We start from the raw sequence: 27,352 nt of genomic DNA on the forward strand, positions 1-27,352 counted from the left end.
GTGCGCAGGGAAGCAGTCAATCCTGGTGCTAAATGCTTCAGATTGAGGAGGAGGGGGGGGGGGGGGGGGCAGAGGCACAAATAACAATCACAGTAATTCAATCACTTTTGGGCTATTTTGCTTCCATAATACGTCTTCTTTCAGACTTTAACAGAGGGGTCTGTTCAGACATCAGTCATAGCCTGATTTATTGAGCGTGTTTTTGCCAAAAACCTGGAAAAATAGATTTGTAAATGGCTATGCACAGTATTATCTGATTTATGGAGTGATACAATGAGATATCCAAAAGTGCCTCTGTAGAAACCTTTGACTCTAATATGTCAACAAAATGAAACACTCATTTTGAACCTGGCTTTATGCAATGTTTTTATATTTCAAACTTAAGATAATGCCTCATTTGCATATTTGAACATACATTTTTTGAAAAACAAATGTTGTACCCTATTCACCTGAAGTGTGTCTCCTTCAGTAAAGGACACCTCTGCTCAGAGACACTGACCATTACTATCTGCCTGTGTGTCCTGCTCAGTCTACACGGCAGCTGCTCACTTTATTTTACCTTCTAAACTTTTTATTGGGGGAACCCTGCCTAGCCTGGGAAAAAGAGAGCGCCTGTGCTTAACAGAGGAAATGATTCAATTCTAAGAAATGCAATATTAGGCGTAATAAGCTTTAGGGAGAGCAAACCGTGATACATCATCTTTTAGGGGGAATGTATGAGGTGAGGTAATTATTTAAACCTAGTAGCGACAGGTGATGGATTGAACGCATCACACCATCACTTTGCATTGATTATTCAGAGCAGCGTGTCGTGATGACAACGTTTTAGTAGAAACCCTGCATATATAGATATATTGGAGCTTATCCATCTATTCTCAGTCTCATCGTCGTGTTCCATCTTACACGGCTAGCCTCAGAAAGGTGAGTGAGTGAACGGCACCGTAAGACATGTTGTCTGTGTTTTTGGTGCAGTTAGTGTGAGGTTGGTAAAAGTCATACATTTCTATCCGACACACCTGTCACACCATCCTTTGACATTTTGGGATCAAAAAAAAAAAAAAATATATATATATATATAAAACCTTCTGCACTTCTATAACTGCTCTGCCCTCCCCTCTCATCCCTCACTCATGGATCAGAGGGATGGAGGGAGCAAGGAAGGGGAAATGGAAAGAGAGGAGGGCAGAAAGAATGGGAAAAGGTGAGTGGACAATGGAGGGAATTGGAGAACAGATGCAAGGCTTAACAATAAGGATAGCCTGCTTGGCAGGGCCAGGTAAAATGCCACGTCGGGGCTAGTAAAGTGCCATATTGGGCAAGTGTTACAAAAGAGTCAAACACATTGTTTTGTTTGTTTTCGGCAGCTGATGAGTGAAGTAGCTAATGAGCGAGCCGTTTCGCTTCTTTTCTCATCTCCGTTGAGAGCTGCACATGCCCAGTACCGACCACCGAACATTTCAATTGTCCTTGTAACTGGAGTTTAGTTGGGTGGCATTTAGAGCAGTCATTACCAAAGACTGGTTGGTGGGCCGCAGGGGATTTTGTTAGGGTCAGCTTTATAGTTGAAGCCAATTTTGAATTGGGTCTCGATGGTTTGGCATTTTTTTTTTTTAAAGTTGGTGCCCAGAATTCAAGTTTGGGGAAAGCTGCTGTTAGAGGATGTCGGCACAGCTATGTATTTGAACTATGTACTGTATATGTAGTATTGTACTAGGTATTGCTCAGTTTGCTGCACGTTGGAGAGCAACGTGGATGTAGTTTTTTTTAAAGGCATGTAAAGTTTCTGGAAAGCAAATAAGTGGAAACGGCAACACTGATGACCGCAGCCTGTCATGTTCTTCTTATTTGATAACCGCGAACAAATAAAGGAATTTGTTTCAGGAAGAGATTTCAAAAAGCATTGCACGTTGAACCCCGGATAGAGGGTTGTTCACTTCCAGTAAGTGTTGTATAGAAGGGAGAGGACAAAGAGGATGAGCGGGGTTTTAAAGGATGAACCTGGCAAGAGACGACGACAAACCAAATTTTTATTTTTTTTACTTTTATTTGTCACACACACTGCTTCCCTCTCTCTTTTTCCACCCTGTCATGTTTTGTCTCTGACACCAAACTCTTAAGGCCCCGGCAGGCTCTATTCAACATAGCGGCCTGAATGAGTGTCTAGTTAAATAATGCAGCCTGTCAGTAGCCTGGCTGGCTGGACCGAGGAGAGACTCTGGGAGAGGATGGAGGAAGCAGTGGCTCAGTGCAACGATACGGACTTGTATTATTTAGCAGTTCTCTGAAAGGCTCGCAAGTGAGACATTCCCAGAATGAAGACCAGGGCTCAGAGCGTACGTGTGGATTTAAAGACACAGGCGGGCAGCACACACACACACACACACATACACACACGTACATGTACATCCAATAAATGCTGGCATTCCAAGATTTGAGCGCGATCATGACATATGCCGATGCAGGTGCACTTATATTCTGCAAGCACAAATTCAGCCTATATTAACCCGAGGAAGCGCATGTTTGTGTGTGCCACTTTGGCTTTTCACGCTCTGCGTTTTAATGACATTTGAAACAGTGTTCCGCACCTAAAAAGGTTAACGTTGGAACTCGTCACTGCCACGAGGGGAATGTAATTATCTGTTTATGTCTGCGAGTGTCATTAAAAGAGGGAGAAGTTGGCTTCTCTCTACTAAATCTGTCTTCAGTGACATTTACAGTCTAGTTTTTTCCAGAGCTTTTTTCTCTTCTTTTTTGATTTACGGGCAAACAAGCGTGATATTTTTTATTTGGCGCGGGCCAGAATAAAGCAACATTCTTTATTTGTTGTGCAAAAAAAAACCGCTTTGTGCATTCAGGCTGTACCGATGCAGCCGTCCACGTGTTTGCACACGAAAAATCCCTCCTGGGTTTCCATCCTCAACTCGTTCCCAACCCTCAGACATGCCTGTAACAATCTGTAAGATGCCGCTTCTACGTGCACTCCTCCTCCAACATGGGAAGCCATGAACTCTGCGAGATGCCTCTATTATGCAAGCGCATTTAAAGCTGGCTCGCTGAGCGCCACACTTCTTGCCCTAACGTCCTTAAATAGGGCAATGCATAGCATGACATATGGATATGCGGTTGCATGAGAGCCAGAGGAAATCAAAGTCATGCTTGTTACACAATAAACACACACAAACTGGAAACGGTTGCTTCTTTTAAAAGTCCTCGTGCTAAATGGGTGTTACATGGGAACAGTGAGTAGCAGTAGTTCAGCATCCTTTGTTTTATTTACTAAGTTTAATTCGAAGGCTTTTATTTTCCAAAAGCCTCTTTTCTTTTATTGGCCTCGTCGTACAGTGGAATGAAAATGAAAAAGTCTCTAAGATGCTTTTGATTAAATATTTAGAATTGTTTACTTCAAGGCAGCAAGGTTGCACTTTTTGACAAGTTATCGATATTTACATTCTCGCTATCAGACTGTGATAAAGGGTTAAAATTCCCCTTCGGAGACCATCTGGGGTTCTTCTGCGGCAGATGTACTCACCGTGCAAAGCCTTTAAACTGAACATATACTGCAGCGGTGTCTCTTAAAAATCCATTCGAGTGCTGCAGGCGGGTTGTTTCATGCTATGTGGGATGTCGTCCTGGAACAGGCTTTCAGTGAATGAAGCCCCTATGGAGCTCCACGTCGCTGCCTCTAGCACATGCATCTACTGATGCCGCACAAATTGTTCTTTTTAGAAATGGACTTGTGTCAGGTTAAACGCCTTAAATGATAAAGCAGCAAAGATATGAGAATCAACTGTCAGTTCCTCTTCCTCTTGGTTATTTAAAGGAACAGTGTGTAAGATTACGTGGCATCTAGCGGCGTATTGATAGGAAACTAATTTTAACTGTAGCAGAGTCTGATAGTCCTGGTTCTGGTCCTCCTGTGCCTCCCTTCCCTCCAAAGGGCCCAGCAGTCAAATATTTCTCCATGCTAACCCAAAATGTTTATTGGAATGGTCCCCAAACGGTCACCATCTTTAGATATGCAAGTTTTGATGATGCAGCACAATTTTATAATTCATAGCCGATGTATTCATTGCAGCACTCGGCCCTGCTGACTCCTGTGTCTCTATTGGCAGCGAGGCCATGAACCCAAAGAGCAGAGATGCTGAGTCATTCCAGCGTGGTGGACACACCTCGTCTATTACTTAAGTCTCTCTTTCGTCATCCCGCTGTTGTCCATCTCTTCAGTTGTTATTAATATACCAGCGAGTCTCTTTCACCGACATGTTTCGCCCCCCCGCTTGATTTCTGCCCAGGAAAGATTCCAGCGTTTTATTTCGAGCACTTTTTTTTTTTTTTTGGGGCTTTTAGTGCCGTGACTGTTCCTTCTCTTACCACTCTGTGCGTCCTTTAAATAGGTTCTGCTTGCATGGTCCACTCGTTCCTTTAAACAGCTCCTTCATTTTCTAAAAAACAGGGTTAAAGTGGCTCTCCGGCCTGAGCCAACAGTCACGGAGGAGAGGGTTATTCTTTTTTTGGGGGAGTTCTGCATCCTAAATGTAAGCTGACGCACTCTTTTGATAAGTGCAGTTGCTTCAGAGTTAAATCTGACATTAATGTATCGCTCCATCTCTTTCCAAATCTGTCTTTTCATTTATTCTGAGTATTTGCTGTGTATGTACAGATGTTTGACTTTCAGCCTGCTTTCCAGTGAAGCGCTGTTCTCAGGCCTGTGCCGAGGAGCCCCTCTGTGGCAACAATAAGACCTGACAGCGCTCTCACTGCTCTCACTTTATCAATCCAGACAACCAATTACAATCTCTTACAAGACCCTACAAATGAAAATAAGTTCCATTGGCCTCTGGTCTCTTTATCTCTTTCTCCGTCTCTCGTTATTTTTGTTTGTTCCGTCTTCCGTCAGCCCCCAATTTTTCTATCATTCTACCTTCCTCTTCCCGTGTCTGTCTGGGAAACAAAAACATCTACGCCGTGGAGCTTGTGAACAACATATTGTAATAAAAACGCCCCGCAGGTGTGTGTTTATCCAGCAGCAACACAACCTGTCGTTCTCTTTTCTTTGTCTGTCCTCACTCTCCGCCTGAATTTTAGCTTTTTCCTCCTCCACCATTTTTTTCTTTTTTTCTTCCTTAAACAGACACTCGCTTTCGCGGTCCCTCTGACTCAATGACTCTTTTCTTTCATTCCCTCCAGCGCACACAAACATGCATACACACACTCGCTTTATTCCTCCTGGAAGCGATTCGTCTTAACAGGTGGTCATTCAGATTCAAGACCGACGCTGCGGGAGAGGTAGAGAGAAGAGAGAGGGGGGGGGGGATAAGGCGATACAGTGATTGGGAAGAGAAATGACGTGCTGGGGACATAAAGGGACGTGGACGTTATGTACCATGTGACGTACTCTACCTTGCCTCGAGGGTTGAATTCATGATGGTTGTCGCCGTCGTCAAGGTAGTACAGTAAGAGCACCTGGTGCTTTTGCTTCCGTGCAGAGTCAGCCTTGATGTACCTTGTTCCTTCACGCTGCTGATGTTGAAACATTCAGCCCAGTAAGATAGTCACAGAAAATCTTCTTTTTGAAAATAGAAAACTAAGTTTTTGACATAAAACACCTGTTGTCACATCAGTAGACTGGCTTCTCCTGCAAGCATTGTTGTCAGGCTTTTATCACATCATGTAAAGCTGTGAGAGGATTAGCTCCTTTTATATAATATCCTCAGCTCAAACTATACACCTTCCACACAAAGCTGAAAACCCCAGCCCATTATTATAGTGCGTTCCCTTTGGTTCTGGGAACTTATAATGCTCATTCATTTTTTTACCACTTCCTCAAATTGAATAGACTATCAATTAACGCCTGAAATCAACAAATGAATCCATTAACTGAATGATCATGAGTAGCCGTCCCTGCGTCTACGCTGACAGCTCACTTTAGCATAGAGTATAGATGAGGGACACGTGAGAGCATTTAACCGGTAACCCCATTGTCTTGCACCATGTAAGTAATTGCATGGCGGGCTTTAGAGTGCTGACAGCCCAGTCTCTTTACAGTATGTCGCACTGCCCAAGTTGAAAGTTTAATGACTCTGTTAAAATGAGAGCCCAGTTTGAAGTTAATGTGCTCTGCTGTTGGAACTGCTATTATGGTATTACTGGCTGGCTCTCTCTCTCTCTGTGTGTGTGTGTGTGTGTGTGTGTGTGTGTCGGGGACAAAGAGTTCCCCGACACCATTTGTCTAAGAAGCTGGTGTTTGTTTGTTCCTGAATTGTGTGTGTGTGTTTGTGTCCGTTTATGCCCAGCATTTATCTTTTATGTGCCTGTTTGTGTTTTTATGTGACACTTCATATCCCCATCCATTTATCCTTTTTTTATCTGTCCTACAGAAGCATTACTGTATTGCTTCTGTCGAACTATACATCATCTTCCCTCCCACGTCCGTGGGCAGCGGGGTGGTGCGGCAAACGGGAAGATCGTTTTTCATATGAAGTGCTTGCGATTCGGGCCCCTCCAACTCCCGTGTTCCCGCCCTGCTCTAGTGTCCTCGAGCAGGACTGTGAGCCTCGAGGGTGCTCTTGCTTCCATATTTCAGTGCAGTGGGGAATGAAGAACCAGTCTCCCTCCTTGGGGATCAGAACACTATGCCGAAAATCTCTGCTACAGGTGGACATACCTGTGTTTTACATTTGCTACGTGCAGTTTTAAACTGACCTCAACCCTTCTTTCTTCACTCTTGGATAGTTACCTAGATGTCCTTTCATCATCATCATCATCATCATCATCTCAAGTCACTACTCAAGTCACATAGACAGGTCCATCAAGTGTCAAGTCTTCCTAAGCCAGTCTCTAATTACTGAGGCATCCTAGTCAAGTCTTGAGTCTTTCATTGAGATAAATCTGAGGCAACGTCTGTTGACACAGATCCAAGTCAAATCTCAAATCTGTCAAGAAGTCTCTCAAGTCAAGGCTCAGGTCCTTGAGGGCAAATCCAGGCAAAGTCGGAAGTCATGCTGTCGGGGGTCAAGTCTGAAATCATTGCCACAAATCAAACTCGATCTCAAAGTCTCTCGTTTGGGGAAAGGTCAAGTCCCAGGTCATTGAGGGCAAAACCAAGTCATGTCGCATGTCTTTAGCAGCAAACTGAAAGTCTGGATGCATGTCCTTCAGCTCTTCATTACACATGTTCTTATTAAAGCTGTGTTAATGGTGGTTTCCACACACTGCAGGTGCGATCAAGTCCCTTTAATGCAAAGGATATTCTAGCTGTATGGCTCTGCAAAGGCTGCCTGTAACTGTCTCTCTTATTTGCTATTATTTGATACTTTAATGTTTTAACTTTCAAGTCTTGTTTTAAATGTAAAGTCAAGTCTCCATTCTCTAATTTTTTGTGACTTAATCTGATCGGAGTCCAAAGTCTCAGAGTTCCGTCCCTGTTATGTCTTATACTTCCTTTCTCACTCAGTCATTCTTATCTCCAGGCCGCTTGAAGTCTCCGTTGCTCCTCCGCTCTCCTGTTGTATAAGACGGATAATGGCTGGACAACGGTTGTCCTAGTGGAGCATCAGTGGCCTGGGTTTATCCCCGTCTTGGTGCTCTGTCTTCGGGGCAGGTTGAGCCTCCTGAGCCCCTGTGGTCTGCCTTGACGTCGGCTGGCTGATGAGTAGCCCCCGCAGGTCTCTGTGAGGACAGCCAGTGCCTGAGCTAATCCTGCCTGGAGGCTATAGAACCAACCCGAAGACGAATTACGGACCAAGCCGCTCTCACTGGGAGGGGATTTCAGTCGTCTGTGTTTGTAGCGATATACTTGTGTGCGACATTGTGTATCAGTGAGCCGCGTTCCAGCAGAGACGGATGTCTTTGCCCGTGACAGGATGTCGTACACTAAGTCTGCCTTTACTCTCAGTTCAGGAGTGACTCATTTAGTTCTAGCAGTCGGAATGAAATGTCTTCGTGCTGCCGTCCACCACTATACTTGACCCGAGTCAAGCAGTCGCTTCCTTCAGTGTCCTCCTTTTTGTCTCCGTGCCCCACCCTTGTGTATCAAGCAAGGCTGAACATAACACGAACCAGAGAACGATGAGACAGTGGGTGAGACGAGGGAGGGAGGGAGGGAGGTAGAAATGGACGCTCACACTTTTAGATATACTTTAGATGAGACCCATCAATGCAAAACGAAGACAATACTCCACCTCCTGCGCCCTCACACACAAGAAGGAAGTCAGACACACACACAGCACCAACACTCGATTTAAAAATAGACATTTTCAAGTCAAAGACTCACTCTTCCCATTATGCATTCTGCAGCCTGAAAACCATAAAGGAGTCGTTTCTAAGAGAAAAACACAGATGATGTTTTCCACTCTTAAGAAAAATAAGTTTCTTTCGGTGTTGCTCTTGTATGCCAGCTTTAGGATGCTTGTTCTCCCAGCAGAGTGCTTCCTAGACTATGAGAGTTTGCCAAAGTGAAAGGTTTGAATTTTAAGGCATCAAGATAGCCTTTTCTCAGTTACTGGGACAGTTTCTGTGCTTTCTAGTGGTAATTGATCCAGTTCTTTTTTTCAGTTTTTTTTTTATATAGTCTACTCTTTTCAGCATGCTCTTTGATATTTTTTTATCCTCTCCCATATGTTCTCATTTTTACATCAAAGCCATCACGTGGCCTTGTTCAGCTGCCCTGCGCTTCACACTGTGAAGCTCTCGGTTCCCCTCGAGCTTCAGTCTGGACTCATGGAGGGCACGCCAACTTTCCTCTTTTCAAAATAGATTTCCAACAAAGGTTGACATAGTTTTTAGGTTTTCTTACACAGTGCATTGACTTGGTTAGGCTCAGGAAAACATTGAGGTTTGGTTTAAAAATAAGTACATTTGTGAAGTAAAATAACTATGTTTGTTACATAACGGGTGTTTGTAAAGTCCAGAAGTTCCATAACAAGACTACGGTCAAATAAGTCAATGTTGACTTGGTTTCACACAGGACTAGAACAGCGGTCTCCTTGGTGAAAGTCTTGTGCTTGTTTGACCCGTCCATCCTCACCTCCGGCACACTACGACTAGTTGACTCGTACAGACGTGCGTATCAGACTGCTGCGGTAACTTGGCACGTCAGGAGTGATTGCGGGTCTAGATGTTCACTTCTTCTTTTGATATTCTCTTTACATAAGATCGCAATTTAATGTGAAAGTAGACCGTGGTCTTGTACTCATTATGCATCGTCTGTCATCTGTTATCTATTAGTGATGAAAGTCAGCCACGTCTTGTCCTAAATTGGGCTGAGGCCAAACGGACAAAAAAAAAAATTCCTAAAAAAAACCCTGGCTCACAGATCCACATTGTCCGTATAATGATGGCCAATTATTAATGAAACAAGCTTTGAATTTGGTGTTTATAGCTCATGTGTCACGTCTATTAGTCAGAGCCATGGGCTGCAGAGAGGGAGAGCTTTTGTTTCTTTGTCACATGTTCTTTCTCTTACTCCCCCCCCCCCCTCTCTCTCTCTTAGTGACCCTTCCTTTGGTTTTATTTTCTCTCTGTATTCCCCCCCCCCCCCCCCGTGCCCCCCAAAGGCCCATTAGTCTGTCTAACTAGGCTGTGATGACAGGACTTATGTGTTCAGTGTGTGATCGTAGTGCCAACATTGTCCACGGAGTCTCTCTCTGTGACTGACTGACTGCTCACTAAGGCACACTGATCCCTCTGTGTATTGCCCCGAGTATTCATTTATTTGCACTGTGTGCTCCCCTCTCTCTCTCGCCCTTTTTTTTTTTTTTTTTTTTTTCTCCGTCTCTCTCTTGTCAACTCGACTTTTATTTTTCGTCTTTTCTCTCTTTCAAGTTGGCTCTCTGTCTTGCTTCTCTTCGCCCTCCTCCGCCTCCCCCCTCAGCCTTTTCTCAGCGTCTCTCCACCACCCTTGGCCTCTCCCACTCTAATCTCCTCCAAATGCCTCTATGTTATCAGCGAACCACAGAACATGCTTTGGGCACCCGGCAGTGTTAACCCCAAAAATACTTAAGTGAAGTGTTTAGTAAAGGACCTCTCATGGTCCAGCGAGGCCTCCTTACACCCACGTGTCACGCCAAGGTGCCTGTGTCTCACGCCCGAAAACGAAGAACAAAAAAAGACCCTCTTCCCTCTCATTGGCCGCTAAAGGATTTAGCCATCCAAACTGTGGTGACGCTGAAGAGCAAATTTTCTTGAATCTCAAAATAATGTTTATGTAACGTTATTAATATTCCTCCCCTGAGCGGCTGGAGCCGTGGCCTCGGGATGAAAAAATGATGTAAAAGAACGCATCCAAGAAAATAGTTTTCCCAGTTTATTTTTGCTGAAAGTAGAACGCGGCTTTGTTTGAAAAGTTCATCCAATGTATCGACAGGTTTGTTTTCGACACTCGCTTCTCTGTGCAAGTGTAACACATCAAAAATCTTCCCTCCCGTTTGGGTGCATCAGCACATCGTTGTGTCAGAGTCCATAGCCTCCCTGTCAGAGCATGAGTCAGTGAGGTTACAGGCTCTTTTTTTTTTTTCTTTTTTTTTTCAAGGCCTACAGCATGAGTCATGCTGCGTAGGTTTCTTCTCCTTGCGGCCATGTGCCCGGTTATTAATGTCGATGTGGCCAAGTATTTGTAGCGGTCGGTATGAAATCAAAGTCTTTTTCAAGAACGCCAGCATTGCTCAGGATTAGGAGAAATGGCTTCTTGTCAAGGAGTCTACTCTAGACTGTCTCACGCAGGTTGTTTGTAATGGCACCTCACAAGGCTCCTCACATGGTTGAAAGTCAAAGCAGAAAACAAAAGTTAAAGTACATGAGGGAAGGTGTCACTTTTCAAGGGTCTTTGCACAGGGTGTTGGGAAAAAAAGGTTTCGGCTGGTTGTCAGACTCATACAGCCTCGTGTGTGTGTGTGTGTGTGTGTGTGTGTGTGTGTGTGTGTGTGTGTGTGTGTGTGTGTGTGTGTGTGTGTGTGTGTGTGTGTGTGTGTGTGTGTGTGTGTGTGTGTGTGTGTGTGTGTGTGTGTGTGTGTGTGTGTGTGTGTGTGTGTGTGTGTGTGTGTGTGTGTGTGTGTGTGTGTGTGTCTTTTTAAGCAGACGATCTTAAAGCATGGGTAACTTTGATGTCAGCAAAATCCTTTAAAAACATGAGGCGGTAATGCAGCTCACCATATGTCGCTACAGATGTTGATATTACATTTTAGATTAGGATAAATGTGCTGATGATGAAGACTTTCAGGTACGCCCGCTGTATACTACTGACTTTGAAACAACGGCCATTCTCGCTCCGACTGCTGAACTGTGGCTTCTTGGTTGATATGCCTAGTTTGGTGTGAACAGGGTGCTTAGGTACTCGGTACTTACTGTTATCATTTGCAATGCATTTTTCAGTGGTGGATGCATTCAGATCTTGTACTTAAGTAGAAGTAGTAGTAGTACTACAACATAACTGAATGTTTTTATTATATTATGTAGATAATTCACTTGTCTATGTAATGTCACAAAATTATGAAAACCGACTTCCTCTTGCTCCCTGTCCATGGTCCTGAAAATAGACACAAATCTGTCTTTTTGCTCCCTGTCCATGGTCCTGAAAACGGACACAATCTGTCTTTTTGCTCCCTGTCCATGGTCCTGAAAACGGACACAATCTGTCTTTTTGCTCCCTGTCCATGGTCCTGAAAACGGACACAATCTGTCTTTTTGCTCCCTGTCCATGGTCCTGAAAAGGACACAATCTGTCTTTTTGCTCCCTGTCCATGGTCCTGAAAAGGACACAATCTGTCTTTTTGCTCCCTGTCCATGGTCCTGAAAAGGACACAATCTGTATTTTTGCTCCCTGTCCATGGTCCTGAAAAGGACACAATCTGTCTTTTTGCTCCCTGTCCATGGTCCTGAAAACGGACACAATCTGTCTTTTTGCTCCCTGTCCATGGTCCTGAAAACGGACACAATCTGTCTTTTTGCTCCCTGTCCATGGTCCTGAAAACGGACACAATCTGTCTTTTTGCTCCCTGTCCATGGTCCTGAAAAGGACACAATCTGTCTTTTTGCTCCCTGTCCATGGTCCTGAAAACGGACACAATCTGTCTTTTTGCTCCCTGTCCATGGTCCTGAAAATAGACACAAATCTGTCTTTTTGCTCCCTGTCCATGGTCCTGAAAACGGACACAATCTGTCTTTTTGCTCCCTGTCCATGGTCCTGAAAATAGACACATCTGTCTTTTTGCTCCCTGTCCATGGTCCTGAAAAGGACACAATCTGTCTTTTTGCTCCCTGTCCATGGTCCTGAAAAGGACACAATCTGTCTTTTTGCTCCCTGTCCATGGTCCTGAAAATAGACACAAATCTGTCTTTTTGCTCCCTGTCCATGGTCCTGAAAACGGACACAATCTGTCTTTTTGCTCCCTGTCCATGGTCCTGAAAACGGACACAATCTGTCTTTTTGCTCCCTGTCCATGGTCCTGAAAATAGACACACATCTGTCTTTTTGCTCCCTGTCCATGGTCCTGAAAATAGACACAAATCTGTCTTTTTGCTCCCTGTCCATGGTCCTGAAAACGGACACAATCTGTCTTTTTGCTCCCTGTCCATGGTCCTGAAAATGGACACAATCTGTCTTTTTGCTCCCTGTCCATGCTCCTGAAAACAGACTCAAAGCTCACGCCTGCTCCCTGTCAAATTGAAAGCTAACAGAGGGTACCGTTACTGTTTCGACTTGTTTTGCAAGCTCCGCGGTTGTGTTTTGCTTGCGGCCCCTGGTCTGTTTTTACTGCCGAAGCCAGCGGATGATGGAAAGCTCTTTGTCCAGCTTAAGTCCTCAACAGATGGTATTAATGCACTTATCAAAGGACACGTTCACCCACGCCAGGTTTTGACAGGCCTGAGTTAGTCTTTAGCGTGCTTTGTTGACATGCACTCATGGCACACTGTTGACAAAGTTATTTATACTGACGAGAGAAAATATATGCAGACTGGCTCTTAAATCCTTCCAAAACTGACCTCTATGCTTCTGTTTGTGTGTCCCCCCCCCCCCCCCCCCCCCCCCCTTTATTTCCTGCAGTGGTGCTGCTGAATTCTAAAGAGACTCAGGCGGAGCTGGGCTGGACGTCCTATCCCCCCAACGGAGTAAGTGTGCTTACTTGCATTTTTCACCTGCAGTCTGTATGTTTGTTTGTTCGTTCATGCGCTCGGCTACAGAACACAGCTGCTTGCTTAACAGCTGGCCCACACCACCTCACCCCCCCCCCCCCTTGTTATTTTTACTTCTTCTTCTCGTCGTTCCCTTCCTTTCTCACACCGTCTCCTCTCTCCCAGTCCAGAGCTCATCATTATCATTAATCGATGGTGCTTATGCAGGCAAGGCTACTGCGGTGTCCAAACCAGTCACACAGATATTCCTCTCAGTATCGATCGCTCGTAAACAAAAAAAAGCTTAGCGCTAAGTTATGACTGTAAGACAAAGCCAGGAGCCCTTTTTTTTTCTTTTTCTAAAGACTCTGCCAAAGCACTTTGTCACCCACTTCCCACCTGGAGGCTGGCCTTTACGTGCACAACACACCCAAGGTGTCTATTTATATAAACAGCAGTGTACACATACGCACTGTTTAGTTTATAGTTTGAGTCGGCTCGAGGTGGCAGTCAGACCACATGCAAAGCTAAATCTAAGATTAATGGACTTGTGACTCACCTACGATCCCCAATAGAACCGAGAGAGAACACACTGTATCTTGGTAGTAGTGCAGTTTATCACATTACCATCACGGATAATCTATTTTCACTGCGTGCGTGCGTGCGTGCGTGTGTGTGTCACAAGCACGCACGCACACACAGATTATCAGAGTGACTTCTGTCAAGTCAGAGTAATTCTCTGTAATTCAAGAAGTGACATGCAGTTGTGATCATTCATCCACTGAACAAATAATATATCAGATTGAAAGTACATCAATCGTATTAACTCTGCCATGTTGGACATACTTAGGGACTGTAAGTCAATTATTTGCGTGGTGACGGGGGCTGGTGTGCTGAACTTAAAAAGCAAGGCCCTCAGTACATTTACTCCACCCTCCCTTGAATAACAGAACAATTGTAACACCCTCTCCCGATAACCTAAGCTAATATAAGAATAGTGGTACAATTCACTTTTTATGAATGGCTTAAAGGGCATAGAATTAAAGATGGTCTAATCCACTTTAAATCTTTATTATGTTAATGAAACAATATTTGTCATACAGCTGCCAATTGTTAAAACTATGACAAGATTGTTGTTGTTGGATTGTTGTGGCCAAACACACCTTTATGACCCGTGGCGAAAAGAAAAGAGAGAAATGAAATAAAATCTAAATCTGAAATGAAAAGTGCTCGAACCAAAAAGAAGTACGACTACCCTCCATTCATTAAAAAATAAACATTCTGTATAAATCCCTCCCCTTTCTGAGCCAGTCCCCTCTTAATCATTCATGTACAGTCCCTTAACTGTTGTATGTATCTAGAGGGAACGCTACAGCTGCTCTGAATCCTAAATTCGTCAATTTTATTTTACTTTCAAACAACTTCTTTATTCATTAACCATTTTCAGAGCAAATGGGAACATTCTTGCTGTATGTTTATTCAAAGGCAATTTATAAGGAGTGAAAGCATCAGCGTGGAGGCGAAAATGTTATAATATAGAATATAAAGCATTCCTCTCAAATGCCATTACCTTCAGTGACAAAGGCGGTGGAGATAAAAAGACACGGGCTGAAAAAGCGACCACGGTCTGACCCGTAGTTTCAGACACAGCACTCCGAGGCTGATGTAATGGCCGAGGTCAGTTTCTCTGTGACGATATCGAAGAATCTGAGTGCCGATGCTTCTGCAGACACCCACTCATCAGATTATGTCATTAGACTGTTAACCTGCGCTGACTGTGTTCCTTCTTTCTCTGACTTTTGACTTTCTTTCATTATCTTCGTTGCCTGCTGCCCACCTCACTTTACTTTGTTTTCTGCCTTTTCACTCCCCCGTATTTTTACTGCACTCACTGTTTTTCCTCCTTGTTTAAATTATATAACCTTACCATCTTTTATGGCCATCCGCCCGACCTCTCGTTCTCCTTTCCTCTTGGATATTTTCTCTCATCCTCCTCACTACACCTCCACCTTTTAATCCTCTTTTCCGCCCCTGCCTCCATCTCTTTAGTGGGAGGAAATAAGCGGCGTAGATGAGAAGTACAAGCCAATCCGGACGTACCAGGTGTGCAACGTGATGGAGCCCACGCAGCAGAACAACTGGCTGCAGACGGGCTGGGTGGCGCGGCGCGGCGGCCAGCGCATTTTCGTGGAGCTCCAGTTCACGCTGCGCGACTGCAACAGCATCCCCGGCGTGGCGGGCACGTGCAAGGAGACCTTCAACCTCCTCTACGTGGAGACGGACCGGGACCTCGGCGGCGTGACCCGCGAGGACCGCTACACCAAGATCGACACCATCGCGGCGGACGAGAGCTTCACGCAGGGCGACCTGGGCGAGCGGAAGATGAAGCTGAACACGGAGGTGCGCGAGATCGGCCACCTCAACCGCAAGGGCTTCCACCTGGCCTTCCAGGACGTGGGCGCCTGCGTGGCCCTGGTGGCCGTGCGAGTGTACTACAAGCGCTGCCTCGCCACCGTCCAGAACCTGGCGGTGTTCCCCGACACGGTGGCCGAGGCGGCCTTCGCCACGCTGGTGGAGGTGCGCGGCGCCTGCGTCAACAACTCCGAGGTTGACGCCGACAGCCCTCCCAGGATGCACTGCAGCGCCGAGGGAGAGTGGCTGGTGCCCATTGGGAAGTGCAGCTGCAGCGCCGGCTACGAGGAGGGACACAGCAGCTGTGAAGGTAGGAAGTGAAACGAGTAGACGGTGGGGATTGTGAAAAGGGATTGTGTGAGGAAAAGGAGAACTCAAAAAACAAATAGAAAATGTTTGCAAAGCAGATGTGAAGGTAGCGGAAGAAAAGGAAATCGGTTGATTTCACTACATCGAGTGCCGTTGATGTCTTTCAGTTCTTTGCCAGAATGAAAACTGTGAACAATTTCTCCGGTTTGAGACAGAAGTGAGAACAGTGAGAAGAAATATCTAGCTTTTTAAATGAACTGCTGTGTGTTTGAGCCTGGGAAGTTCAATTTTTTCTTGAAACATTTGCAAAAATCTGCCAGCACAGTGTGATAAATCTTCATGTTAACGGTTTTAGACTTTTGTGGAAATGAGAGGTTTCGTATGATCACTTCTTTCTAACTCCAATAAAGGACAGACAACAATTGCTTTATAAGATGGAGGTTTTTGCAGTGAAGCAGAGGAGAGGCAGACGGGCGAGGGAAAGGAGGGGAAGCAGAAGAGACGTGGGAAATGAGAGGTGAGGTCGTTCACGTTGTGAGTGAGTAGAAGAACAGAAGGAAGACGAGAGAGAGGAAAGATTGAGCTGTGGAGATGGAGCAGATACTGTAAGAGGGAAGGAGATTGCATGTAAGAGAGTGTCGAGACAAGGAGAAAGATGCAGTGTGGACCTCCACTTTTTCTTTTGAAAAGACAGACAATAGAAGTAGAGAAAAGCCTCTCTCACTGCCAATGACATCAATGCTCAGGGCCTTGATCCGTCCGCCATGTTACCTTGTTTCACGCGTACGTCCAAAGAAGTGTTATCACACATATCGCCATGTGAGGCATGGTGTGTGTGAACCGTAAAGGCTGCAACGTCTGAACGCCTTGGTGTGTGTGAGTGTGAACACAGTGACTAATGTACTCTTCCTTCAGATGGCTGTGCCCTATTGAGTTTAACACCACAGTCTCTCCTCTAACATTTGCATGTAGTCTGAATGACCTACACACACACACACACACACACACACACACACACACACACACACACACACACACACACACACACACACACAGAGTTGCGTGATGCATTGTCTGTGTACAGCCGGTGGGTGGCGGGGGGTGTCGCGCTCTGACGTAAACACAGAGGGACGCTATTTGAAAACCTTTTGTCACAAGCCATTGCTCATACAGCAGCAGTTTGACCACCTGACTGTTGCCGTTAGCTTTCGCACCCCATCTTGCAATTGTTGTGCAATGCAGCGTGGGTGTTGTGGTCACTGGACAGCAGACTTGTGGTTAATTGCTATTATTGGAAATGATTTAGGTTTCCGTACACAATAAAACTACTTGGTTAAGCCAAAGAAAAGATTGTGGTTGGGGTTTGCTGCATGACATAACTATTACATAACTGCCGTTGGTAAAAGTCCGGAAGTTGCATAACAAAAGTACGGTAAAATACGTCAACATGACTTGGTTTCACGTGGGACTCGAACACGGTCTCCTGGGTGTAAGTCCTGTGTTTGTTTGATACATCCAACCAGCCCCCTGGATAGCCCTACGACAACTTTCTCGCTGTTTATTCTAGTCTAATAGTGACGTGGATGGGTTTACATTGGAGTTAGTTGACAGCCCGCTGCGTCTCAAACACGAAAGAAGAACAAGGGAAAGAGAAAAAGTTGCCTCTTCGCTGTTCATTGTATTGAAACTGCCTCTATCCTTTTTGTAATTCCCAACAATGCGTTGTCTACAATAAAAGCTGAGCTGGGCACGATAAACATCTGACAGAACCAACAGACGCTGAGAGCAGAGGAACGATCAGGAAACACTGGAGGGACGGAGGTGAGGAGAGGAGACTGTGTGATTTCTAACGGTGACAGGAGAATGCAAAACGTTTATAGGAAAAGCAGGACTAAAGGGGGAATAGAGGACGGACCGGGCTTGTTGCCAAAGGAGCGAGCAGACAAGGATGGTAAAGTCCTGTGACGGCAACGATGAAGACAGGAAGTCGAGAGAGAAAGAGAGAGAAAGTGATCTCATGCTGCATCTTTGGTGCTCGTCTTTCCCGTTTAGCGAGTAGCAGGCTGGTCTCCTAGGTGATAGGGCCTGTCTTGTCCCCCTAAGATCTATATACACACACACACACACACTAATATATACACACATACTTCTCATTTGGTGCCTCATTTCCCAGTTCAGCCGTAATGGTATGAATATGCAGCCCCAACCCCGACATCTCCCACTGCACCAGAGCTATTGATCAGCCGTAATGCTCCACTAAACTGAGGAATTGCGCTGGGACTGCTCATGCACACATTCAGTGGCGCTCTGCGGTACACACACACACACACACACACACACACACACGGGTTGATTTCACCCTGTGTGTGGACAAGAAAGACATTGAGTGCGATAACAGCGGTGTGTTTTATGAACGTTGTGTCACAATCACGCTCGCGTACGCGCCTCTGGAGACACAATAACATAACCCCGTAATGTTCAGCTAATTCCTGTGCGTGTGTGTGTGTGTTCGTAACTACGTCTTATTTACTCCCGGGGCTAATTGTGTAAGTTGAGTGAATGCAAATACACTAAGCGCCTCGGCGCAGGTCGATGGTATCGAGCGGCCGGTGAGTAGCTATTGATAATGGTGTAAGCAGATAGTGTCGTGCAGGAGAGGAGAGGATTATTTCCACACGCCATGTAACGATCACGCCAGACCCAGGCAACACCGGATTACTTCAGATTACAGAATCTGTTGCTGTATTGTACCATCTCTGACCTTTTCTGCTATTTTCATGCAGATAAAGGCATCATTGTTCGATTGCTGACTGACTGGACTTAGCTTAATTTAACAAGCAGATACAGCAGAAAGTCCAGGCAAAGCCTGTGTTTGCTTGTGATACTTCCCCAAATACTCCCACGTTGTAAATATGAGATGATGGTTTTATGTTATTTTGCATATTTATGTGGTATGGAGTAAGCTGAAGAATGACTTTGTAGTTCACAGGCACAAATGTTCCTATATTTTGTTCAGGTTTTTCAAAGATGTGTTTTTACACTGCCTCTATATTTATGGGATTCACAGGCAGGGATAATTCAGCATATATAATATTTTAATATATAAATACGACACACATTGCAAGGGGGCGCCACCGCACAATCATTTGAACCCCATTTCACTCTGGATAAATAATTGTATTACAACTGATTTGAAATGTGGAACTTTGGTTGAGCACAACAAACACGATCCTAAATCCATTCCCCTGATATATGCTGGGATTCTTTCCCACATGCCTCGTCATGTTTATGTTCTTCATAAATAAGCAGAACTGACGCAAACACAAATGCGTAGTAACCATTGGGTACAAACAACCTGCACAAGAAACATTAAAAAGAGGGGTAACACTTTCTATACATCTTCAATGCATTATAAACCTACTCATAATGTGTCATCAGCTTATAGCACTCTATTCTACTTATTATCACTCATAACTATTCATATTGCTTCATAACAAACGATTTAAAAGTTTGTAATGAATAATAAGGTCATGTATCTGAATACTTCATTATTGCTGGTCACTCACTGACATCTTGTTGTTGCAAAGATCATAGTGTTATGATTCCCATGGTTGTAATACATTATAAAGTTGTTCTCAAGCATTATAATGTGATCACGAGTTACTCTAAGTGGTCGTTGTTTACTTTAAGGTGAAGAAATCGATGCAAGAACCACACAAAACATTATAAAATGAATTTCCTCTTTACTTGAAGCAAACGGTTAGAGTAACTTCTAATCACATTATAATGCATTACAGACATGGATGTCATTGAAAGTGTAAGTGGTTTTGGATTTACGTCTGTGAGCAATATGAGCTTTTCAATCCTCCATAAACTATAGAAAGAAATAAAAGCATGGCGTCTAAAATGAATGAGACACTTAATCCCTGTCGCTGAGGAGACTGCGGCGGCACTCGACCAGATTCAAATTGTGAACGTGAAGAGGAGGGTAAATGTGAAGGAGGCTGTTATTGAAAATTAGCATATGCGCCCACTCAGCTTCCTCTTGTGTAATAAAGGTGGAGAAGCGAAAAAAAAAGAAGAAACTATACATTACTATACATCTCGACCCCGAATGCAGTCACAAATTTGCGCACCGCGTACTTGCAGCGGTGACCACGCACGCACGTGCGCATGTTCTCCAGTCTCATTACGGAGCGCCGCCAGCAGGAACAGGCCGATGGGGGAATAAATGATGTAGTAATTCACCTCGCAAATGCTATGTTTCATGCATGGTTGTGCGTGTGTGTTTTTTCGATCCCACTCGTGAGCTCCATCCTGTTCTAATTAAGGCAGGCAGCTCTTTCTATATAATTACCGCGTGTGGCGCGCGCCTGCAGCAGACTCTTATTATCTCTGCTGTTTGCTGCTCCACAATCCGGGCTCCAGGCACATTCGCCACCCAGCTATTCCTTTCCTATTGCTCTCCTTCCCTCTGTAATTTACTCCACGCCTCCCTTCTCTTCCCTTTACTCCCCCCCCCCCCCTCTTCTTTATTTCCCTCACCCATTTACCCCCCATGCATTCCCTTATTCTACGAAGAAGTGTGCGCTTAATTTTAATGCTACCGATCTCAGCGGTGCTTCATGACTTCCTCCTAAACCTCTTGTTGTTAGTTTGCTTCCTTCCTCCTGTCCTCTACGTCCTCACTTTCGATATCCACTCGAACTCGCTGCATCTGTCTCTCCACCCCTCTCACCCTGCCCCCCCCCCCCCCCCCCCCCCCTGCGGAGACCATGTGTCGGGGTGAGACGGGCTATACAGGCGGAAATCTGCTGGAGAAGCTTGGAGATTCATCCAGTGTGTGTGTGTGTGTGAGAGAGCGAGTGTCTGTGTGCATTCGTGTGCTCAAAATTTGGCCCCAGCACCCAATCATATGTTTTCTGAAGTCGCTGCCTCTGTCGCGCTCGTTTCCTCCCCTCCTCCGTCTTTTGTCACTTCTTGTCATGTCCTCATCAACCCTCCCTCACGCTTTTTTTGTCTCACAGACATTTCCTCCTATTTTTCTCCCTTGACTTTTATTTCCTTAAACCTCCCTCTCCTCGTTTCCCTCCAACCGATTTATGCCTCTTTTATATACGACAGCCTCTCAAAGCCGCTATCACCTACCGCCCCCCACCTTCCCTCTCCAGCTCCTCTTTCATGCCCCTTCTGTCTTTTATCACACTCCTTTTTTTTTTTTTGTGTGCCCCTTTTACTTTATACCAGCTCCTCTTGGTTCGGTGCCACCCCTGCCCATCTGGTCCTCCTCCCCCCTCCCTCCCTCCTGCTCTCCATCTCTCTCTCTCCTCACCAGCCACGTCACCCGCTACTCTTAGTCATCTCTTTCCCCAGCATTTTAAATAATTCACATTCTCCTGGGAGACAAATGTGTTCCTTTGAGGCCGGCGTCTGACGTATTTATTTAGCCGGCCAACACGGTCGAGACGGCGCGAATACACACTCGGACCAACAAACATTGGCACACGCGCGCTCACTCGCAGAAGGACCATTAAAATGTCCCTCGGTTATTGAAAATGTGAGCTGGAGGGAGGCCAAGCGTTCGCCATTCATCCTTCCCCCTGCCTTGTTCCACCTATGGGAGAATGAGGCAAGGAAAGGGAGGACGGCTGCAAAAGGGAAAAAAGAGTCCATTCTGGGTATGGAAGGAAACGAACACGATAAGAGGAAGATGAGGGAGGAAGGGGACACCCACTGTTGCACAAAAGAGCAGTCAGAGGACTCCAGTGGTCGCTGTTTGTCAGTTTGCTGCGCATAAGAGCCGAACTCATAAAATATGAGTTGTAAAAGCGGAGGATGATTTCAAACGCACACAATGGTGGTGTGGAGAGATGGCTGTGAGAGATGGGGAGGTGGATGAGAGAGAAGAAAGAGGGGAGTGTGGGTAATGTAGATGGGGAGGTTGGGAGCGAGAAACTGAGGAAGTTGAAGGATGCGGGGGAAAAAGTGAAAAAGTGCAAGTCACGGGGGGGTTATGAGGAGTAGCAGAGAATGGAGAAGAAGGAAGCAAAACCAGGAACAGAAAAGGATGAGGGGGGGGGGGGGTTGGCCACAGGCAGAGTCAGTGAGACGGTGGGATAAACCCGCAAATTACAACCTCCGTCCGTCCCGCTCCTCGCTGCCTCCATCTCGCCACTTTCAATCTCTCACACCAGACTCATGAATTAAATACAGCCGACACGAACGCATCAAAGTTGGAAAAGGTTGGCATCCAGCTTAATCATGTTGCTAACTCATCCGACAGGACGGCCTCATTCCTCTCTGCCTCACTCGCGACCACTGAGCTGAGTCCAACATTCAGTTAAGGAGGGGAAATATCCTGAAAGAGGAGCTCTGTGGGCTGAGTAAGTGACGGGTATGATGTTAGGAAGGCGTAAAAAGAGATGAGACAGACTTTTCTTTCCCCTTTTTTTTTTTTTAATCCTTCTAGGAGCGCTACGATACTGCCACAATGAACCAACACATGTGGTTGGGGAGTTGAAATTACTTGCTCTCATTTTAGTTTCTTTTGATTTGATCAGCAGGTAAAAACCTCAAATGTAACCGAGCATTGTGAGGAATGTGGACGCATCCCTGTCGGGAAATTGTGTTATTCAGCAGTAAACAGAAGTCCTATACAGAGGGGACAATAGCGTGTGAATCAAAATGGAACAATGACGGAAGATCACAGGAGAGGTATTTTACCTGACTTTTGCTGATCATTTTCACTGAACAATACTGTGCATGTTTTTACGAAACCATTTAAAAACCTGTTGGATTATGTGAAAAAACAGGGTTTTTTTTCTTAGCTGATACAAAGTGGTGACTTTGTAAATACGTGGTTCTCACTGGACAGTGAGGGACAACATCCATGTTGATGTAAAGGCATATGAAGGTGGAGGGTGATGGGGGTAAAAAGTGCAATAGTTGCAGTTCGATAAGGCCGATACGAGATCATTCATTTCAGCCCATGTCGAGTCAAATGACCGTTCACACTGGTGACTTCGGGCTTGCTGATGAGGCGCAGGTTGTGAATCACGGGTGAACCACTCCGAGGGTTTGGGTGAGGACACGCTGCCTCTGAGCCTGAAAGTACATTCTCAGTCTGAATATTGTCGCCCTGTGTTACCCTGCTGTGTCCTGAAGTGACACAGCAGAGCGACGCCGGTGCCCAAGACGGCTTACAAGTGTTTCTGGGTTCTTGCGTGCAAGAAAGTGTGTCATGTAGTTCTCTTTCTCGGGCTGCATGGGAGCAGAGGGGGGACACTGGGAGTTCCACCGAAGACGCATGCACGGATACAAAGGGCTGGGTGTTTTCAGTAGGTTGTTCATCTATTGTGATCAAATTAATTCATTTATAATTTATTTATTTTATATTATACATGTATATATTTCTTTCTCATTTAATTACATTTATATTTTAATTTTCAAGGAAATCTGCTGTTAAAAACATAGAAAATATAATAATGATATAATAAAATAACCGTAATCTCAAAATTGACCAAAACAATCCTGATTATGATTTTTCTCATAATCGAGCAGCCCTAACGGATCCACACGTTTGCATGCCACCTGGCTGCCATTCATGTGCGTCCCTCGTCCTGTTAAAAGTGATATATTCTAGGTGAGAGGGCACTGTCGAGCAATTGCCCCGCCGTCCCGCAATCACCTCTCTCCATCCCCATTCAGCCTCCAGTAATAACTTTCCATCTGCTCAAAATTGATGTGGGATCAGTGTATAGATCTGTCTGCCCCCACTTAACCCCGGAGAAACGCACTTATTCCGCTCGAAGTGCTCAAAAGGCGACGAGCACGCCGATGCACGCACGCGCACCCTCATTCAAAAGTACGTCCTAACAGGCATGGCATTGAAGCAGTAATCATTTTTGCCACGCAGGTGTCACCGCGGTCACAGGAGGGAAATTACAAAATAATATTGGGATATTTTGTCTCGAAGTGCGAAGTCAAAGGTGAATGGATTTGCAGAATTCGACTTGAAGATTCTTTGTTGAACTCGTTGGACCAGCTCAACCAGTTCCACTTTTTGGGCATTTAACCAGTTTACATTGTCCACATGTCATTACAAGAGTCATTGCACTGTGCAGTTGTCATTTATTAGAACTAAACCTTGGATATCACAAACCTGTCCCCCATTATTTGTGCAATTGTACAAAGGTTTGTGTTTGCATGTGACAGGCTGCAATGCCATCACTGTTTGCTGCCACTCTGCGTATGGACTGTGTGTGTGTGTGTGTGCCGGCTGTTGTCTCTGTATCCACAGCTCGGCTGAGGGGCCTTCCCCCCCCCCCTCCCCCCCCCCCCCCCTTCCCCTCTGGCTGCACAGCGAGCTTGCCACGCCAGCCTGTGCCAGCTCGGCTTTCCATCCCCCTGCCTTCCTCATTTTGTTGTCATTTGTCATCGCCCTCCCCCCCTCCCCCATCACGCGCCCTCCCCCTTTCGTACACGTTGATACACATTCAAAAGCGGAATCCACACATCCCGATGGAAAAAGGGATGGCGTTTCCAAGGGGACACCTGCGCCTCTGTGCTCCAAATCCCCCGCCCCTCTTCCCCCTCCCCACCTTCTCATATGCGTGTAAATGCACACCGCGCAACCTCTTCTTGGTCACGCACACACGCACAGCAACAAACCAACGCCACATATGCACGCTCAGACACAGGCTTACTCCCACTCGCTCACAGGCTCATGTGTGTTATTTGTCCATAACCCACTCCATCTGTTTCTGTCTTCTGCCTACCACTCAGCACGCACACACACACACACACACACACACACACACACTCTGATTGTTTTGATGTATAATCATGCATAGTCCCACAAACACCTGTAGTCCTCATATTGACTAGACAACCCATAATCCCCTTGGATGGACGGGCTCATTAGCACACAGAGGCCCTCGGAACGCTCCCAAATCCGTCGGCATAAATCTTCACATACACTCTGGCTAAATCTTGTTTTTTTAAAAATCCGGTAGAGATGTGGGGGATTTTGTGTGCACACTATATCAATAATCGTTACATGCTCTCTTTACACACATGGACGTGTCCCTTGGTCTCTCTCTCTGGTGCATTCCCTTTCTCCCTCTCTCATGCACTCACACACGCCGCGGGGAGCGGTGTGAAGTGATTGGCATCCTGAGGCGAGTGTTGCGGTTGACATTTCCACTGAGCTGTGGTATAGAGGTTTCCTGCAGAGCCCCCGGTCCACAGGGACAGGGGGGACGTTAGGTGGGTGCAGACGGAGAGGGAGCTAGTGAGAGAGAGAGAGAGAGAGAGACAGATGGGTTATCACATATACTGTACATGCATGTGGGCAGAGACACATTTTACCCTTAAAGCTACTCATCATGACAAGACGAGGGATCGCCACAACACCACATGGGACTTCCTTAGATTACCTTGAAGCTGTTTTTAAACTGGTTCTCTCGAGACTATAGCAGAGCAGCACTGCCCACAAATGCACATAAATTGAGAGATGACAGCTTTCGTGCCTCTCTATTTATGCGGTTTAATTTCCTGTGATGTCCCAACAACGCTGAGCAACAAAGAGGAAAACTGGCCTGTGAATAGAAGATCAAATCTTCTCAGAAGTGTCTCCAAAGAATAGAAAAATAAAACCAAACTCCTAGCGCCTGAATCTCTCTTGTGGTTCTCTGTGTCCCCCCCCCCCCCCCCCCCGCTGTTTGTCTTCATCTGATTTCTAAATGATCTTGACGATCTTATTAAAACGCATGACAAACTGCTGCTAAAATATATATATATATATATATATATATATATATATATATATATATATATATATATATATATATATATATATATATATATATATATATATATATATATATATATATATATATATATATATATATATATATATATATATATATATATATATATATATATATATATATATATATATATATATATATATATATATATATATACTGTAACAGCCCACACAGATTACACGTTATTGCCTTGTTTCCTAGCAGCCTTTTTTTTAGGACAGAAGAGGGAGAGAGGGGACAACATGCAGCGAAGGGCGGTAGTATAGATTTGAACCCATACAGAAGACCCCCGCTCAACCAGGAGAGATACCGGGGAGCCCCGGTATGCAATACTCAATGGTATCCACTGAAATATCCCAATGTAATACTATAGTAGTATCGACACCTCTCCAGTCAAACGATACCTGCATTCGATCCTATTTCTACCCAGATCTAGAAAATTACTATTTGTGTGGTTTTACACACAATTACCGCAAGCGTTCCTCGATTTGACGCGACACGTGATCGGCCCACTACCTGCAGCAGCTCCAGATGTGGATCTTCTGGATCCAGTAAATCGAGGCTTCAAAACATCCCCCCAGATGTCTGCGGGTGACGTGAAAGACCATGTTTTTCTTCCTTACCGCTATTTTCATCATTTATTCTTCAAGCGATGCAAAACGCACAAATAAACACCAGCGTGTAACCGCTGCATCCGTAGGTGGCGTATGTGCTCGACTTCCCCCTCCTCCCTTATTTCCCCCTCTCACTGTGTGCTTCTCTGCGGTGTTGCGTCAGCTCGCCATCCAGAACAATGTAAATCTACTGTTGAATTAGTTATTTTCCCTCCCTATCATCCATCACAGGGCACACTGAGTCCGTGCGGCGCAGTGAACCATCGCCGTGTTTGCACACATTGGAAAATCTGACACGGGGGGGAAGAAAAAAACATGAGTCCGCACGTGCCTTGCCCATGTGCATTGTTTGCCGGGCAACACGCAAACATACACATGTGTGTGCACAGAAACGAGGAATTATCGCTTGACCTGTTCATGCACAACATGCATGTGGACACAGTTTGGGCTCCTCCCAGCTGTAGTCCGTTTGCTTGGATCCGTGCATGTCTGCGGTGCAGTGGGCTGTGTCTCTGTGTGCGTGTATGATACCTGGATGGAAACACACAAACACACCGTTTGCCAGCAACGGACGCTCCTTCTCATCACACATGGAAACTCCAGTCAAGTGATGTGTGTACATAAGCACAGATGAATGCTCGTGCTTTGCCTTTTTTGTTTGTCTCAACCGTATAAATGTGTGTATGTGTTGTCGTGGCGCCGAGAATACACACACACACACACACACACAGAGGCCGAATCAATATTGTGCGCATTGTGTGGTTTTAACCGGGACCTGCTGACGCTGATGGATGGCGTATTTATAAAGCCCCTTTCCATGCGCTGGATCAAGGACTGCGAGCATCATCCAGTGAGACTTTGAAAGAGGGACGGGTGGATCATCGTGACAACAGGCAAGGATGGAGGGGATGGAGGGAATGGAGGAAGGATGGATGGCTGAAGGGAAAGAGGAGACAGCAGAACGGAGGGATCTAGGGATGGAGAGAGAAGCGGCATGGGGGGGGATGGACAGGACCGCCTGCTTGGAGGGAAGGTCATAGTCAGCAGGGAGGCTTCAAGTCCTGCTGAGCCAGGGACACG

The 27,352-nt window shown here is 45.5% G+C and overlaps 1 protein-coding gene across 5 annotated transcripts in view; it reads left to right on the forward strand.

Moving 5' to 3' along the window:
* Positions 1-27,352, forward strand: part of epha10 (EPH receptor A10) — a 140,261-nt gene that overhangs the window by 22,586 nt on the left and 90,323 nt on the right. For 3 of the 5 annotated variants that reach the window (XM_076105724.1, XM_076105725.1, XM_076105726.1), the window contains 2 exons: positions 13,040-13,104; positions 15,157-15,829. In XM_076105724.1, coding sequence (XP_075961839.1) covers positions 13,040-13,104; positions 15,157-15,829 — 738 coding nt within the window. Of the gene's footprint in view, positions 1-13,039; positions 13,105-15,156; positions 15,830-27,352 lie in introns of those variants that run through there. The other 2 variants (XM_076105728.1, XM_076105727.1) reach the window with 1 other exon arrangement.

The sequence above is a fragment of the Anarhichas minor genome, unplaced genomic scaffold, assembly GCF_050575085.1.
Source record: "Anarhichas minor isolate MPS153535 unplaced genomic scaffold, ASM5057508v1 ptg000033l, whole genome shotgun sequence".
Lineage (NCBI taxonomy): Eukaryota > Metazoa > Chordata > Actinopteri > Perciformes > Anarhichadidae > Anarhichas > Anarhichas minor.